Consider the following 12,682-nt stretch of genomic DNA (forward strand, 5'->3'; position numbering starts at 1 on the left):
TACATACACAACATGGGACGGGCTAGCTCCTTCTTCTTGCAGACACCTGCTGGGGGAATCCTCCTCACCCCAACACACACACACACACACACACACACACACACACACACACACACACACGGTGCCACAGGACTTGGTTAGTCTGTCAGTCTGGGACCAGCTAGCTTCCTCTTCTTGCATATACCTGTCAGGGGAATGAATACTCCTCATCCCCAAATCTCTCTCTCTCTCTCTCTCTCTCTCTCTCTCTCTCTCTCTCTCTCTCTCTCCCCCTCTCTCTTCTCTCTCTCCTCCCTCTCTCTCCTCTCCCCCTGTCTTTCCTCTCTCTCTCCCCCTCTCACCTCTCTCTCCCCCTTTCCTCTCTTCCTCTCTCTCCTCTCTCTCCCCCTCTCTCACCTCTCTCTCCCCTCTTCTCTCCTTTCTCTCTCCTCTCCTCTCTCTCTCCTGTCTCTCCCCCTCTCTCTTCTCTCTCTCCTACCTCTATCTCCTCTCTCTACCTCTCTCCTATCTCTCTCCTCTTTCTCCTCTCTCCCCCTCTCTTCTCTCTCCTTTCTCCTCTCTTCTCTCTCTGTCTCTCTCTCTCCTCCCTCTCTCTTCTCTCTCCTCCCTCTCTCTTCTCTCTCTCCTCCCTCTCTCTCCTCCCTCTCTCTTCTCTCTTTCCTCCCTCTCTCTTCTCTCTCTCCTCCCTCTCTCTTCTCTCTCTCCTCCCTCTCTCTTCTCTCTCTCCTCCCTCTCTCTCCTCTCCCCCTGTCTTTCCTCTCTCTCTCTCCCCCTCTCACCTCTCTCTCCCCCTCTCTTCTCTCTCCTTTCTCTCTCCTCTCCTCTCTCTCTCCTGTCTCTCCCCCTCTCTCTTCTCTCTCTCCTACCTCTATCTCCTCTCTCTACCTCTCTCCTATCTCTCTCCTCTTTCTCCTCTCTCCCCCTCTCTTCTCTCTCCTTTCTCCTCTCTTCTCTCTCTCTTCTCTCTCTCTCCTCTCTCTCTGTCTCTCTCTGTCTCTCTCTCTCTCTCTCTCTCTCTCTCTCACACACACACACACACACACACACACACACACACACACACACACACACACACGGTGCCACAGGCCAGTCTGTCAGTCTGGGACCAGGTAGTGTCCTCTTCTTGCACACACCCCGAACACACACACAGAGACACAGACACACACACACAGACACACACAGACACACACACACACACACACACACTGCCCAGGCCTGGCCCTAACTCCGGGCTTCGAAGCCGCTGACTGACTGATTGACAGACAGAAGTAGTCCGTGCGGGACTACTTTCCGCGGACCCTCCCGCGGCGGGCGGAAGGATCCTGGCTGCGCGGGGTCCGCGCGGAGGGAGGGAGATAGTGAAGGAGTGAGGGAGTGCGGTCGGTCTGGGCCAGCGCGGGCGGGGCGGGGGCGGGGGCGGAGGGCAGCGCGTGCGAGGCGAGAGCGGCAGTGCGCCTGCGCGCCCGCCGCCGCCGCCGCCGCCACAGCCACCGCCGCCGCCGCCGCAGCCTGTCTGTCAGCCCGCCTGTCCGTCTGTCAGGCCGCGCGAGGGGCCTCGCCGGCGCCTCAGCCCCGCGCCCGCCATGGCTCAGATCCTCCCCATCCGTTTCCAGGAGCACTTCCAGGTGAGGCCCAGCCTGAGCGGGAGGGAGAGCGCCGGAGCCGGCGGGTCGCGCCTCGCCTCGCCTCGCCTCGCCTCGCATCCTGACAGCCGCGCCCCCGCCCCGCCCCCACCCGACCCGGATCCTTGGGCGGGGGCGGGGCCGGGCGGCGGCTCTGTCACGTGCACACACACGTGCGCGCGGACAGATGTGCGGCGCCGTCGAAGCTCGTTGTGGGCGGGGCCAGGAGCGAGTTCTGAACGCGGAGCCAGGAGGAACCCCTGAGTGCAGTTGGGTGTGGCCCCAAAACTTAAGAAAAAAGAAGGGCCAGGGAGAAAGCACGGAGGTAGGGCGTTGGCCTTGCGTGCACAAGGACGGGAGTTGAAATCCCGGCATCCCACATGGTCCCCCCACCCCAAGCCTGCCAGGAGCCATTTCTAAGCGCAGAGCCTGGAGGAACCCCTGAGCGCAGCTGGGTGTGGCCCAAAAACTAAGAAAAAAGAAAAGGGCCAGAGAGATAGCATGGAGGTCGGGTGTTTGTCTTGCATGCAGAAGACTGGTGGTTCGAATTCCATATGGCATCCCATAGGGTCTCCTGAGCCTGCCAGGAGCGATTTCTGAGTGTAGAGCCAGGAGGAACCCCTGAGTGCAGCTGGGGGTACCCCCCAAATAAGAATGCAAAGGGGATTGGGTAGGTAAGCACAATAAGCCTGTCTGACTTGTAGCATAGACCCCCCTCCCCAGGTGAACAACGTAAGGTTAAAACAGATGGCATAGCAAGAAATAGAGCCAGTGGGCCCGGAGAGATAGCACAGTGGCGTTCGCCTTGCAAGCAGCCGATCCAGGACCAAAGGTGGTTGGTTGGAATCCCGGTGTCCCATAGGGTCCCCCGTGCCTGCCAGGAGCTATTTCTGAGCAGACAGCCAGGAGTAACCCCTGAGCACCGCCAGGTGTGGCCCAAAAAACAAAAAACAAACAAACAAAAAATAAAAACCAAAAAAAACCCCCCAAAAAACAAAAAAAGAAACAGAGCCAGAGCAATAGAAGTAGGGCTTTTATTTGCCTTGCATGCAACCAACACAGGATTTCTGAGCATAGAGTCACAAGAGGAACCCCTGAGCGCCGCCGGGTGTGACCCCAAAAACCAAAAACAAAAACAGTCAAGACTGGTCTGGAGCAATAGCATGGAGGTGGGGCATTTGTCTTGCATGCAGAAGGACGGTGGTTCGAATCCCATATGGCATCCCATAGGGTCCCCCCTCAAGCCTGCTGTTTCTTTCTTTCTTTCTTTCTTTCTTTCTTTCTTTCTTTCTTTCTTTCTTTCTTTCTTTCTTTCTTTCTTTCTTTCTTTCTTTCTTTCTTTCTTTCTTTCTTTCTTTCTTTCTCTCTTTCTCTCTTTCTCTCTTTCTCTCTTTCTTTCGCCACACCCGGCGTTGCTCGGGGGTTACTCCTGGCTGTCTGCTCAGAAATAGCTCCTGGCAGGCACGGGGGACCATATGGGACACCGGGATTCGAACCAGACACCTTTGGTCCTGGATCGGCTGCTTGCAAGGCAAACGCTGCTGTGCTATCTCTCCGGGCCCCAGGAGCGATTTCTGAGTGCAGAGTCATTCGAGGAACCCTTGAGCGCCGCCTGGGTGTGGCCCAAATCATCACCCCTCCAAAAATAAAAGATGGGGACCGACCGTCCAGCGGGCCGTGCCCGAGCTTGTGCCTCTGTCCCTTGGCGTGTAGTGGCCGACCCCGAGTTGGTTGGTGCTTGTCACCTGCCTGAGCCGCCAAGGACCGATGACGGCGTGTTGGGGAGACCCACCCCTTCGATCCACGCCCCCTCCCCGCGCCCCCGAAAGTCTCCGAACTACAGGCGCGCTGCAGGAAGAACTAGAAAGCGACCCGCTGGGGTGTGCGGAGGGCGCGGTGCCCAGTGCACCCCGCGCCCCGCACGCTTGTGCCCTTTGGGGAAGGATGACGGGACGCGGTTCCAGGCGGCGACGTGCATGACCCAGTACCAGCGGCTCTGTCCCGAGAGCTTGAAGTTAAATGGATCTTAGTCCTGCTGTATAGGACACACACACACACACACACACACACACACACACACACACACACACTGTATATATGAAGTTACACACACATACATACTGTATATATGAAGTCCCAATTTCTCTAGAGGAATTAGATGGCCGCAGAGATGCTAAGTAGATTTTCCTGTCTTCTGGCATCAGCAGGGACCTGAGAGAGTACAGGGTTTAGTTAGGTGTTTGCTTTGCACATGGCCGACCTGGGTTCATGCCCGCCACCACATAGGATTTCTCCTGCGTATCGCCAGGAATGGTACCTGACTAGAGAGAAATAAGCTCTAAGCACCGCTGGGCGTGGTCCCCAACCCAAAATAATAGGAGAATTCACTGGCCTTGTGTCTTGTTTCTTTGTTTTGCTTTTGTTTCGGGGCCACGCATGTTCTTGGCTCTATGCTCAGGGATCACTCCTCGGTGAGCTCAGAGGACCATGTGTGGTTCAGGGATCAAACCATGTGACTGTGTGCAGGGCAAATACCCTACCTGTTGCACCATTGCACTCTGGCCCTCATTGATCTTTTTTTTTTTACTATTTAGATGTATAACAAAAAATAGTGGGTTGAAAGGCAATGTTTTCACACCACCAAACACTTTTATGTTCAAATAAGATAGGGCTTAAGGGGAGATAGCACAGCGTTGTTTGCCTTGCAAGCAGACGACCCAGGACCTAAGGTGGTTGTTGGTTTGATCCCCGGGTGTCCCATGTGGTCCCCCGTGCCTGCCAGGAGCTATTTCTGAGCAAATAACCAGGAGTAACCCCTGAGTACCGCCGGGTGTAGCCCAAAAACCAAAAAAATAATAATAAAAGATAGGACTTAAGTGCCCTTTATGACCAGAAAAATCTCATTCTACAGATTGGCAACTTGTTTTGGCCCCTAGTCAGTGTCACTTAGTCAGTAATAGCCTGGGGTTGGGTGGAGGTGGAAAAATACAAGCACTGCTTCTAACTATAATATAATGACACAGTTATCATTTACTGACCATTTTCTCTTGTACATCATTGTATTTGGTACGTGTAAATGTAATTATTATGTTAAGTAGTTAAGATCAAATTAAACAGTCAGTTGGTGCCAGAGCTTGTGCTCTAACCCAGGTCACCTTATGATTGCAAAGCTTTTGCATTAAGCCACTATCAAAATGTGTTCTTTTCAAGAGGCAGGGGAGAGGGAGCAATGAAGGGATTGAGGCCTGAACCTCTGGATCATAAAGGTTATTTCTTGCTTTGTGCTCAGGAGTGACTTCTGCTGCTACTCAGAGGATATGGTGCTGGGGATCCAAACTGGGATTTGGTATGCAAGGGAAATTCTGTAACCCTTAAACTATCTTTCCAGCTCAGTAAGGCATTTTAAATTCCCATAAAGTGCATAATGCCTCGAAGAAGTGTGGTCTAGTCTATTATTTGTGTGACTTGAAGCATGCAAACTATATGGATGGAACCCTGTGATTTATAGTCTGTCTAAGAAATAATTGATTAAGTTGCTTTGTATTCCTCGTCTAGTTTGCATACATTCTCTTTGCTAAAGACATTTCAGAACTTATGCCTATTTTTTTTAAATCCCTAATATTGCCCCTCTCCCCACTGATTAAAGATGATTTGAGAAAATAGAAAGCATAAACTGACAGGTTCCCTCTGCAGATCTTCAGTCTACAGGCTCAAAGGCTTGTCTGTAGTCATCCTTTTTCAGCCTCCCTGTTACCTTAAAACATGTGGTCCTTTATTTTGCTTCTGTCTGGATTCTTCATTCTGCCTTTAAATAGAGCTTCCACTCTTCACCTTCTTCACCTATGAAATAGGAACTAAAAAACTGCATATCAGGGACTAGAGAGATAGTGTGTACATTTGCCTTGCATGAGGCTAACCCAGGTTTGATTGTTGGTACCCTATATAGTCCCCAAGCCTGCCAGGAAAGATCTCTGAGGGCAGAACCAGAAGTAAACCCTGAGCACCACCAGGTGTGGTGGGCCAACTCATCTCCTTAAGAACATATTGGGGGCCCGAAGAGATAGCACAGCGGCGTTTGCCTTGCAAGCAGCCGATCCAGGACCAAAGGTGGTTGGTTCGAATCCCGGTGTCCCATATGGTCCCGCATGCCTGCTAGGAGCTATTTCTGAGCAGACAGCCAGGAGTAACCCCTGAGCACTGCCGGGTGTGGCCCAAAAACCAAAAAAAAAAAAAAAAAAAAAAAAAAAAAGAACATATTGGAAGGGCTGGAGAGATAGCATGGAGGTAAGGCATTTGCTTGCATGCAGAAGGTCGGTGGTTTGAGTCCCGGCATCTCATATGGTCCCCCAAGCCTGCCAGGAGTGATTTCTGAGCGTAGAGCCAGGAGTAACCCCTGAGCGCAGCCGGGTGTGACCCAAAAACAAACAAAAAAGCATATTGGAAACTTGATGCCTAGATTATCTTGATCACTTGTTTGTGATCAGAAGCTAATGAATGTCATGTGAAGTATTAAATGGTTTCTAGCATATAAAACCCTGTGTTCTGGGGCTGGAGAGATGGCATTTGCCTTGCAATGCAGCCAACCCAGGATGGACAATGGTTCGAATCCCAGCATCCCATATGGTCCTCTGAGCCTGCCAGGAGCAATTTCGGAGTGCAGAGCCAGGAGTAACCCCTGAGTGTGACCCCCCTCCAAAAAAACACCTGTATTTTTTTTGATGGGGAGAGGTTGGTTTTTGGGTTACATCTGGTGGTGCTTATAGGCTACTCCTGGTGACACTGCCTGATGCAAGGCTATTGCCTTAACCACTGGAGGAGTATGTGTGTATATACAACCAGTGGCTCAGGGGTTACTCCTGACTCTGAGCTCAAGTTCCCTACCTGCTGTACTATCTCTCTAACCCCTGTGCTATCATTCTAGTTCCCAGCCCTGTATTCTTTTCTATTTAGTGATTGATGGATTGGGTATTTGGGCTACACCTGGTGGCACTCGAGGTACTCCTAGTTCTTTGTTTAGATAGAATGTTGTTTCCATCCATCCAGGCCCTATATTCTCATTAACTGTTATTACCATTATGGTAGCAGTCTTTTAGAGTTAAGCCATTGACCCATAGTTTCATCAGGCATATCAAGTTGAGAACTAGGGCTCTTCCCCTATATGTATCTCTTCTCCATTTTTTCAACCAAGAGTCTAGGAGAGTGCTATGAGTGCTTCCTATTCTGTTGGTTCTTCTTCATATTTATTATGATATTTTGTTTGGGGGCCTGTACTGGCAGTACATAGGACTTACACCTATTAGCACCCTGGGATCACTCTGGTAGGGTTCTGAGAGAAGGAAACAAATTGGGATTGGCTTTGTTCAAGCAAGTGCCCTATCTTCTACCTTCTGTATTATCTCTCCAATCCTATTTATTTGGTGTTCCTGGGATTTTTATTTTTGGCAAATTGAGCTAGCAGTTCAGTACAAGGGCTACAAGATGAGGTGCTTTTTTTAGGTTCTGTTTTACCAGAAATTATGTGGGCCACCACAACAATGTTTTGGTGCTTCCAGGATTGTACCTAGCAATGCTTGAGCATCATATGGTGACCCAGGGTCAGATGCAAAGAAAGTATCTTAACCTCTCTGCTGTATCTCTAGCCCTCTGATTTATTTTTGACATTAGTCTGTCTCTCCCGTCATGACCACCACTTTCCTAGACTATGTCACATTCTTCACTTAAATTGCCATATTAATTATTGTCTCCAGTTGTATGCCTCCAATCTTAATCTTCAGTCATTCATTCTCTAGCACATCAAAAATTTGCTCAAGGGACAAAAATGTGCCTAAAAGCCATGAGGCCAGAGGGATAGCATGCAGAAGGGCACTTGCCTTGCACGTTGCCAATCCAGATTTGATCCCAGGCATCCCATTGGGTCCCCTGAGTTCACCAGGAGTGATTCTTGAGCACAGAGCCAGGAGAATCCCTGAACATTTCCAGGTATGACCCAAAAAATGTCCCTAAAATCTATCAGAGAATGGTTTAACATTGCTTATAGTAGGAAAATGCCAGACTTTCATTAAAGCCCTGCTCAGCTAATCCATTGTCTTCTTTTTTCTTGGACCTTTTGGGTATGTGGGGGGGGGGGAACGACAATAACTTTTAGAGGTATGGGGAGTTTTTAGAGGTATGAACACCCTCCCTGTGGTGCTCCCACATGTACCATACTTTAAACTATCTCCCCAATGTATCTTTGTGGGCTCTGAAAATGCTGCCTCTTTCCAGTTTCTTTTTCCCTTCTTACTATGCAACTAAGTCCTCCTTAGCCTTTTGGTATTTTCTCAGAGACATTCTCTTTTGAGTCAATCCCTGACTCATCAGAGTTGGAACCCTTTCTTGTCACCCTGTAACTTTTTTTTTTTTTTTTTAGTTTTTCGGGCCACACCCGTTTGATGCTCAGGGGTTACTCCTGGCTAAGTGCTCAGAAATTTTCCCTGGCTTGGGGGGGACCATATGGGACGCCGGAGGATCGAACTGCGGTTCTTCCTTGGCTAGCACTTGCAAGGCAGACACCTTACCTCTAGCGCCACCTTGCCGGCCCCTTCACCCTGTAATTTTTAAAGTATCCTTTATAAGATCCTTATTCTAGGGCTGGAATAATAGTACAGTGGGGTAGAGTACTTGTCTTGCACAAGACCAACCTAGATTCAGTCCCTGGCATCCCATATGGTTTCCTAAGCACTGGTAGGAGTAATTCCTGGGTTCAGAACCAGGAGTAATCCCTGGGCGGAGACATCACTGGGTGTGATCCCAAAATAAAAACTAACAAAAATGAATCCTCGGGAGGAGAGATAGCATTGAGGTAGGGCATTTGCCTTGTATGCAGAAGGACGGTGGTTCGAATCCCGGCATCCCAGATGATCCCCCAAGGCTGCCAGGAGCGATTTTTGAGTGTAGAGCCAGGAGTGAACCTTGAGCACCAAGGGGTGTGACCCAAAAACCAAAAAAAAAAAAAAAAAAAGAATCCTCATCTCATAATGTTAACGTTATTCATTTTTCCTACTGGACTATGAACTCTAGGAAGTTAGTTAGGATTCTTTCTCTTTACAGTTGTAATCCCATAGCCTAATATAATAGACCTTAAGACATTTGAAGGGGGCCGGAGAGATAGCACAGCTATAGGGCGTTTGCCTTGCAAATAGCCGATCCAGGACAGATGGTGATTTGAATCCCGGCATCCCATATGGTCCCTCAAGCCTGCCAGGAGCAATTTCTGAGCACAGAGCCAGGAGTAACCCCTGAGCGCTGCTGGGTGTGACCTCCCCCCCAAAGAAAACACAAAAAACAAAAAGACATTTGAAGGAATAAAACTAATTTCATAATACCATCTGAGTAATTGATATTTATTGATAAAATTATTTCTTTTTTCTTATTTTTTTGGTTTTTGGGCCACTCAAGGACTGCTTGGGTATGCCAAAAACAATAGCAACAACAAAAGAAGAAAGGAGAAATAAGTTCTGCATATATATTAAACATATATATTTAATATATATATGTATATATATGTTAAAAGGAGAAAGTAGGGGCCGGGAAGGTGGCGCTAGAGGTAAGGTGTCTGCCTTGCCTTGCAAGCGGATGGACCGCGGTTCGATCCCCTGGTGTCCCATATGGTTCCCCCAAGCCAGGGGCGATTTCTGAGCACATAGCCAGGAGTAACCCCTGAGTGTCAAACGGGTGTGGCCCAAAAACAAAACAAAACAAAAAAATAAAATAAAAGGAGAAAGTATGGGGCCGGAGTGATAGTACAGTGGTAGGGAGTTTGCCTTGCATGCGGCTGACCCAGGATGGATCTGGGTTCAATCCCTGGCATCCCATATGGTCCCCAAGCCTGGAGTGATTTCTGAGCACATAGCCAGGAGTAACACCTGAGCATCACCAGGTGTACCCCCTGACCCCCCAAAAAAAATATATACAGTCTGGTTACTAGTAAATACCAATTCCATTCATCTAAACTTTGTTTTCTCTGTAAATTTTAGTTTCTGTGCCATATTTAGAAATCTAATTCTAGACACTTTACATCTGTGAATTTAACTGTAAGAACATAAATATTTTTTGTTTTAAATTTTGACGTACTTTATATGAAAATATTTGGACCAGATTTTTCCCAAAAGAAAAATATAGTTTTATAATCATCAGTGCAACAAAATAGAACTATGAATATGAATTTTATTTTGCGGGCTGGAGTGATAGCATAGCAGTAGAGCATTTGCCTTGCATGCTGCCAACCTGGGACATATGCAGATTCAATCTCTGGCATCCCATATGGTCCCCTAAGCCTGCCAGGAGCAATTTCTGAGCACAGAGTCAGGAATAACTCCTGACCACTGTGGGTGTGGCCCAAAAAAGAAAAAAAAAAGAACTTTATTTTTCTTTAGGTTTTTGGTCTACATGACTACTTCTGGATTCTTGGTCAGAGGGCACGCCTAGTAGTGTGGTACCAAGGATCAAATTCCTATAAGCAATGCATGCACAGTAATCTCCAGCCTAATGAGCCTTCTCTTCAGCCTCTGTACATATGACCTTTTATTCTTCAGTAAATTTTTCAAAAATGTACTCTCATAGACCTCAGATAGAGTACCTGCCTTGCTTTAGTAGGTCAAAAGTTTCATATTCTTGGGGTGGAGCAATAGTACATTGGGTAGAGCACTTTCCCTGCATGTGGCCAACCTGGGTGTGATTCTCAGCATCCCATAGGTCCCAAACACTGCCAGAAGTAGTTCTTTTTTTTTTGTTTGTTTGCTTCTGGGCCACATTCATGGCATGAATGGCAGCATTCATGGGTTACTCCTGACTCTGTGCTCAGAAATCACTCCTGGCAGACTCAGAGGACCATATGGGATATCAGGGATCAAACCCAGGTCAACCATGTGCAAGGCAAATGCCCTATCCACTGTTCTATCACTCTACCACCCCCTACCCCCAGAAGTAATTCTTGAATGCAGAGAAATTACTACCTGATTACTACTGGTTGTGGTGCCAAACACACATACATACACACACTCATGCACACATATAAATGCATACATACAAGTAGTTTCATACTCTTTAAAAAGAGTTCCATGCCCAGTACAGCCCCAACAACTGAATGGGATCTCTTCTGTAATGATCCTTTGTGCCACAACCAGATGTTACTCTCACAACCAAGTGTGTGAACACTGGTACTGTATCAGAGCAATAGCAGCAAGAGGAAGGTGAAGGAGAAATGCATCTGGAGCTTACTTTTTTTTGTTTGTTTGTTTGTTTTTGGGTCACATCCGACAGCGCTCAGGAATTACTCCTGGCTTGATGCTCAGAAATTGCTCCTAGGGCCCGGAGAGATGGCACAGCGGCGTTTGCCTTGCAAGCAGCCCATCCAGGACCAAAAGTGGTTGGTTCGAATCCCGGTGTCCCATATGGTCCCCCGTGCCTGCCAGGAGCTATTTCTGAGCAGACAGCCAGGAGTAACCCCTGAGCACTGCCGGGTGTTCTTTACATGACTGAAACCCAAACACAATCATGTATATAATCAAGGTGTTTAAATAAAAAAAAAAACCTCAAAAAAATAAAATAAATAAAATAAAATAAAATTATATGTATGTGTAAAAACAAAACAAAAAAAAACAGGGTGAGGGGTGTAGCTTGCGTTGTAAAACACAGCCCTGGCATGCTTCAGGCCCTGGATTTGATTGCCAATACCTAAAAAAAAGAAAAAAAAGAAAAAAAAAAAAAAAGAAATTGCTCCTGGCAGGCTCAGGGGACCATAGGGGATGCCGGGATTCGAACCACCGTCCTTCTGCATGCAAGGCAAATGCCCTACCTCCATGCTATCTCTCTGGCCCCCTGGGGCTTTTTTATATTTCATACATTGAAATAAGGTTTTCCTCCCACAACTTCAGATTGGAGTGATTTCTTTTGCCTTATCACAGTAGGGTTTTTTTTGTTTTTGTTTTTGTTTTTTTGTATTGTTTGGGGACTACAGTTAAACTCAGGGATTATTCCTTTCTGGCTCTGTGCTCAAAGATCACTTTTGGCAGAGCTGTAGGAACTATATAGGGGTCTAGGGATCAAATCCTGGAAAATCCATGTAAAGCAAGCTCCCTATCCACTGCACTATCTAGCTTTAGTCAAATACAGTTTTGAGATTTTGGTTTGAGTGTAGAACCAGGAATAACCCCTGAACACTGAGGGTGTGGCTTCAAAATCCCCCCCCCCCATTTTTTTGCTTTGTAGTGTTTTTTTTTTGAAGTGTATTTCTAATGTGATGTTCTTAGCAAATACTAGTCTTGATATATATATAAGCTATGTAAATTATAGGACCTGAGGATTCAAAAACATCCTGTAAGCAGTAGTCACCTCAGAATCTTTGAGCAATTTCTGAGCTCAGAGCCAGGAGTAACCCCTGAGCATTGTGGGGTGTGACCCAAGAAACAAACAAAAAAGTAATCACCATCTATCTGGAGTATGTGTGGAATGGTGAGCCTTTATGAATACGGCTTGGTATGGGACTAAATATTGAATGAATTGGGCCTCTTTGGAGAACAGATTCTCACCATAGAACACTTTTATATGTTCAGAACCCCTAAGCTGGAGCCAAAACAATAATACAGTAGGTTGTTTGCTTGTCTTGCATGCTGCCAACCTGAGTTTGATATCCAGCCCTCCATAAAGTTTCCATAGCTCTGCCAAGTGTGATCCTTGAGCACAGAACTGGGAGTAACACAGTGGGTGTGATCCCAAGTTTACTTCACAAGATTTTCAACACTTTTGTGTTTATTAGACTGTAAGAAAAATCAAGTTCTAGAAGGATCTTAGTCAAGGTTCTTTCCAAGCAGCTGAGGCAAGTCTATCTGGATGGCACAGAGACTGTTCCTGAACTCTCTCTCCCCTGAACTATCTTCAATGGTGTTTGCTTTGCACACAGCTGACCCTGTTCCATCACTGGTATCATATATGGGCAACATAGCACTGCCAAGAGTGATTCCTGAGCTCATAGTCATGAGTAAGCCCTGAGCATTTCCAGGTGTGCACCCCCCCCCAAGATT

At 47.4% G+C, this 12,682-nt stretch overlaps 1 protein-coding gene across 1 annotated transcript in view; it reads left to right on the top strand.

Moving 5' to 3' along the window:
- Positions 1-1,486: 1,486 nt before the first annotated feature.
- The window catches only part of CLTCL1 (clathrin heavy chain like 1), a 122,671-nt gene continuing 111,475 nt past the window's right edge, over positions 1,487-12,682 (top strand). The window contains exon 1 of the mRNA XM_049764668.1: positions 1,487-1,625. Within this exon, the coding sequence (XP_049620625.1) occupies positions 1,584-1,625 (42 nt within the window). The 5' untranslated portion in view covers positions 1,487-1,583. The remainder of the gene's footprint in view (positions 1,626-12,682) is intronic.

This window comes from Suncus etruscus, chromosome 17, assembly GCF_024139225.1.
Source record: "Suncus etruscus isolate mSunEtr1 chromosome 17, mSunEtr1.pri.cur, whole genome shotgun sequence".
NCBI lineage: Eukaryota > Metazoa > Chordata > Mammalia > Eulipotyphla > Soricidae > Suncus > Suncus etruscus.